Below are 6,000 nucleotides of genomic sequence, written 5' to 3'. Positions count from 1 at the left end.
GATTTGGTGGTGGCAATTTTGACTCCTCAAAGAGATAAACTTCTTCTCTGAGCAATCCTTATATTGTAGTGTACCAATGAAGAGTGTCACAAAGGTATTCCAAAGGAGAAGATTGAGAGGCCATTACATATTTTCATAGAGAAAGATAGAGATCCAATCCTTCATCCCCAGTAAGAGTCATTTTTCAGACTATAAAGGATAACTAATTAACAAAGACAAAAAATGTTTGAACTTTCTTTTGTTGATGGAAAATGTTTGAATTAGATATGGCATTTCAGGTCCACATCATTGGATGATTCATCGGGACTCTTGGTTCTTAGGTGTTAATAGCTTTCATTATTCCAATATATCCAAAGAAGAAAAAAAGGAAGTATAACATTAATTATACTGTCCATCCTAAAATACGAAACTTGACTGAGAAATAAGCTCCTAAGAAAAGTCATGTAATTTCATATATACGTGTTCATCAACGGCTTGATGAGGTGGGGGATTCAACCTTTGGCCTTCTCAAATTATGATCTTCGTTTATTTTCTTGTTTTACGTAAACAATTAGTCTCTACAGCCGTTTTTATTCCGTACATGCCTCTCTACTCTCCAATCCATACTAAAATTTTGAATTGGATAATCAAGACTGAATATTCTATTCAAATCCATAGATATTCGAGAAATTAGTATCCAAAAACCATTTTACTACCTGTAATGCCTTCTTCAATCATTCTACCCAAGAAATAAAAAATACTTTCTTTAATCCAAATTTTTAAGTTGGATTGTTTCATCCAATCGTTCATCACCAATTGGACTAGAATCATGAGGTCTACCTTTACTGGCTCTTTAGGTGAACCAAACAAAGACAGTAACGACAATGATGATAAGACTTTAAAGGTACTGTGGGACAAGGTAATCTCAAGGTCCAAATCACTGAGTTGTTCAAACAGGACCTGCAACCTGCAAGTTTGCTTTGTGTGTGGAAATCATTTTTTTGATGATCATCAAACGAGTCACAAGGACCATCCTTAGTTTCCCTTCCATCTCTCTCTCTCTCTCTGCTAGCTCCATCTTTAAAAGCTCCAGAGCCCAACAACAAACACTACTTCCTACTGTCTCGACCATCCTTAAGTCTCCTTTCCCCCTCTCTCTCTCTCTCTCTGCTCCATCTTTAACAGCCCCAGAGCCCAATAACAAACACTACTTCCTAGTCTCTTGACCATCCTTAGTTTCCTTTCCATCTCTCTCTCCCTGCTCCATCTTTAAAAGCTTCAGAGCCAACAACAAACACTACTTCCTACTCTCTCTCTCTGTGTTTGTGTGTTTGGTACTCAAAGCAATGGTAATTCACCTGTGAACACAATCTTGTATGTCTATTGTTACAGTAAGATATGAAAGCAGCTTAGTAATGGGATCTCTTTCTGCAATTTTCTTTTGATGTCAACAGGTTTCCACAATGAGTCATGTCAGTAAAAATGGTGAAAATGAAGAAACTGCTTTAGACTTTCGTGGAAATCCGGCTGACAAATCCAAAACTGGTGGATGGCTAGCTGCAGGCCTCATCTTAGGTGCTCCATGAACAAAGCCCTTACTGTGTTGTCTTCTTCTTCCTCATCTTTACCTGTTTGATGCTATTGTACTTATCATATAAACTGAATATTTTGAGTTACAGGAAGTGAACTCTCAGAGAGGATATGTGTAATGGGCATTTCCATGAATTTGGTAACATATTTAGTTGGAAATCTACATATTTCCACTTCCCAATCTGCAAATATAGTCACCAACTTTATGGGTACCCTCAATCTTCTTGCCCTTTTCGGCGGTTTTTTGGCGGATGCTAAGCTTGGTCGTTACTTGACTGTTGTAATCTTTGCTACCATTACAGCATTGGTGAGTGTTTCTGTTACTTGATTTTTTTTCTAGCTTAATTGTTTCTTTAATGGAGGTTACTCTGTTTCTTCTGGTTCAGGGGGTGACTTTGTTGACTTTATCTACAAGCATTCCCAGTATGAGACCACCATCATGCAGTAACTACAGATTGCAACACCATCAATGCATAGAAGCCAACGGCCGGCAATTAGCTTTCCTGTATACTGCACTTTACACTATAGCACTTGGTGCTGGCGGCATTAAAGCAAATGTTTCAGGGTTTGGTTCAGATCAATTCGACATCAAGGATTCTAAAGAAGCGAAGGCCATGATTTACTTCTTCAATCGCTTCTATTTCTGTATCAGCTTGGGTTCTCTGTTTGCTGTTACAGTTCTTGTTTACATACAAGATAACGTGGGCAGAGGCTGGGGTTATGGGATATCAGCAGCAACAATGGTGATTGCCGTCATTGTATTGCTTGGTGGAACGCCAGTTTACAGGTTCAAGAAGGCTCAAGGAAGCCCTTTAACTGCGATTTGGAGGGTCTTGTTCTTGGCTTGGCAGAAGAGGAAATTAGATAACCCTGCAAATCCTAGTTTCAGCTTGAATGGGTATCACAATGCAGAGGTTTCTCACACACAAGGCTTCAGGTAATTCCGTTTGGCAAACCATTTCTAGTCACACTTTTGTTGCCACCCATCAACTCCTTCAAGTCTCAAACACCAAACCATGAAGGCACAAATCTAGTAGACAGCACAAAACCCACCATGAAATTAGAAAATACAGCATAAAAAAAGGTGTATCGGTTAACGTGTACCGTCCGATAAACCTTTATAGCGTATCGGGTGATGGAGAGAGTAGCCTGAGGAGGAATGGGGTAATTTTTCTACGCAGTCTTACCCAACAATTTTTTGCTAATAAGGGAACATTTCAATATCTTGACCTCAGGCTATAACTGTGATTCACCTATCATTGCACCAAGGTGTCAGTTGATGATTCTTTGCTTCATGAAAACGGATGGATATTAGTGAAGTTGTTTAGTTTTGTATTTTATTTTCTTTCTGGAAAGCTCAACCCTATGGTAGACAACAATCAATGGGAGTTTTCCTTGTGGCTTGATGGTGACAAATCTGTCAAATGTTTGTGTTTGTCAGCTAGCCCTTTATAGCACCAACTCAGTAGGTGGTGAACTGAGCTTGAACAAAAGCTGGCACATAGGGGACCTTAAGTGCCAGCTTCCAGCTTCTTTAGCAAAGCCAACCATGTGGTTAGAAATCTGCTTGCCCATGTCGGCCAAGGTCACTAGATCCAGAAATTGGGCTTAGTAGGTCCAGTTAATAATTTAATACCAATTAAAGTTGATTACAACCTTTGGGCCCAGGGTTGGTGGCCCACCTCACATACAAGAGTTGCCCAAATATGGATTGCTCAATGGAGCTTGAATATCCAGTGCAAGATGATACAAATCACCAAACTGGTGGTCTGCCATAGGTGATGGTATTAGAGGGGCCCATTTTTGAAAACTGACAAGGTGGCGAAAGGTCAGGTAGTATTATCAAGGGTAGAGGAACCGATGTCATAATCGCGATGGAAGGTAGAAGATACAACTACCCTTTGAGGGAGTGTGACTGAAGGAATCCTGGTGGTTCAGAAACATGTGTCAAGCTGCTGATCAAGAGAGGGCCTTTTCACTCATATGATAAGAATGTGCTAAGAAAAAGTCATGATTCAACTTCTGAAACAAATTTTTACTAGAGATAAAGATTAAATACTTGGTGCCCTTCTGATGCTGTTCAGATTATGAGAGGATGAAATAACTACCCTGCCCCCATGAAAGATAAAAATGCACAATGTATGTTTCTATTGGTTTTGCATTTGTGCAAAGGCCATGCTCCATCCACAGAGAACCCTTACCAAATTTTAAAACCATAGCTTGATGTTTCCTATTGGTGGCCTCTAATTCAAGCTGATTCTCTTTGTGACATGTAGGTGGCTTGACAAGGCAGCAATTGCAGATAACAAAGATTTGAATGGAAATGCAAACTCTTGGATGGTCTCCACTGTGACCCAGGTTGAGGAAGTAAAGATGGTATTGAAGTTGATCCCAATTTGGTCTACTTGTATCCTCTTCTGGACAGTCTACTCTCAGATGACTACTTTCACAGTGGAGCAAGCTACATTCATGGATCGAAAAGTGGGCTCCTTCGAAATTCCCGCTGGCTCTTTCTCCTTCTTTCTCTTCATCACTATCCTTCTCTTCACTTCCTTGAATGAGAAGCTATTTGTCCCTCTAGCTAGGAAATTCACCCACAATGTCCAAGGTATCACTAGTCTACAAAGAGTTGGTATAGGGCTTACCTTCTCAGTAGCTGCAATGGTGGCTGCTGCAATTGTTGAGAAACAAAGGAGGGAAATTGCTGTCCACAAACAGACCATGCTAAGTGCTTTCTGGTTAGTTCCCCAGTATTTCCTCGTCGGGGCAGGTGAAGGTTTTGCTTATGTAGGGCAGCTAGAGTTTTTCATCAGAGAGGCCCCAGAAAGAATGAAATCCATGAGCACAGGTCTCTTCCTTACCACCCTTTCAATGGGGTTCTTTCGTTAGTAGCTTGTTAGTGTCCTTGGTGAACAAGGTGACTAAAAAGGCTTGGATTAGGAGCAATCTGAACAAAGGGAAGTTAGAAAACTTCTATTGGACACTTGCAGTATTGGGGGTTCTAAATTTCTTGATTTTCATTGTGTTTGCCATGAGACACAAATATAAGACTCAACATTTGGGTAGCTCTAATGGTGAGAAGGAGCTCGAGGGTTTTGAAGATACAGAGAAGATGAGTCTTGAAATGTAGCGGGCTTAGTTTAAACACATGAAGATCAATAGAGTGGAGCAAGGGTTCATTTACCCTGCTAATACAAGACTGCAATATCTACATTTACTGAAAGCAAGTCTTCCTAAACATACTGAAATAGCTGTGTTTCCATAAGACTGTAAGCAGATTGTAATCACATTAGAAGATGATTACATAACTTATGATTCAGACTTGACACTTTCTCCTGAATTGATTTATTTTGAAGGAGAAAACAGGAATCTTTAAGAGCTTGCAGCACCCTGATTTATGATTTACTGTGTAATGTTTATCTGGTTTGAAGCTATAAGTCATCAATTGTATTAGCTTAAGTTGAGTTTTCTTTAAGACATCACCTATCAGCTTCAGTCAATACATCTAGTACAGAAAGTATGGTTTTCTTAGTTGACAATTTCCTAATATAATTAAGTATTTTGTACATTTGTAAGGTGAAGTTTATTTTCTATGTAACCTATAGCATGTAAAACCATATAAAAATGCCCCTATGATATACATTTCCTTCAACAACAAAGATAACTAACAGTCAAAATGAAGGGTGTGAGCTGCAACTAGAGGATCTGAAAATTCGAGAATAAATCAATAATCACCACAAAAACAAAATGTATTTGAGAAATTAATATTAGTTCAAAGACAACCAATGTTGTATAATGTCTTTCTTTCGGAGGTATTTTTTTTTTTTTGTTCTGTGGATTGAGGGTGCAGCATGGAAGGTGGATTGCAGTATAATGGATTCTTTTAAATTCAAGTGCAGAGGAGAAATAGAAGAAAAAAAGCTGTAATATTGCAACTAACTAGCATTCCTTAAGCCACATATAGAACCTACAGAATATGAAGACCACGAATTTGAGCTTTATTACCAGGTTTGTTCTAACCACTAAGTTAATCTCTGGTGGATTAGTAGTTCTCAGTAGTTAGGAGATTTTAACCATGCTATAGAGAAAATTATGGAGAGGAAACCAAGATTATATTGATCAAAGCATTTCTTTTCCTGATGACAGAAATGAGATTAGTTTTTCCTAACCTCATAAGTTTTGCAGCAACTCAGGTGTTTCCAATTTACAAATCAAAGTACAATCTAAGTCAAGAGGCATAAGAAACCTATAGCTACGTTTGTTTGCTGGAATAAAGGTGGGGTGGGAAAAAAGGGGTGGGAAAATTCTTGAAAAAAGTGTAAATTTCTTACTTTTTCTTTAAATTCCAAAATGGTATATTGTTTGGTTGCTTGGGGTGGAAAAGTGGGAGACAAGTTTCCTTGATTCAAGGGAACTTGTCTGCTGATGTGG

General features: G+C 38.8%; 1 protein-coding gene across 1 annotated transcript; it reads left to right on the top strand.

The window, feature by feature from the left end:
* The first annotated feature begins 921 nt into the window (after window positions 1-921).
* LOC149002804 (Major facilitator superfamily protein) lies at window positions 922-5,209 on the top strand. The gene is given in 6 exon segments (XM_089138063.1): window positions 922-1,328; window positions 1,434-1,554; window positions 1,659-1,876; window positions 1,956-2,506; window positions 3,846-4,449; window positions 4,451-5,209. Coding segments are annotated over 6 exon segments (1,746 nt in total). The 5' UTR covers window positions 922-1,325; the 3' UTR covers window positions 4,700-5,209.
* Window positions 5,210-6,000: the final 791 nt, after the last annotated feature.

Source organism: Hakea prostrata, chromosome 10 (genome assembly GCF_041222555.1).
Source record: "Hakea prostrata isolate BN-2017 chromosome 10, UWA_Hpros_2, whole genome shotgun sequence".
NCBI classification, from domain to species: domain Eukaryota; kingdom Viridiplantae; phylum Streptophyta; class Magnoliopsida; order Proteales; family Proteaceae; genus Hakea; species Hakea prostrata.
The sequence above is the reverse complement of the archived record's forward strand: the minus strand, read 5'-3'. Positions and strand labels throughout refer to the sequence as shown.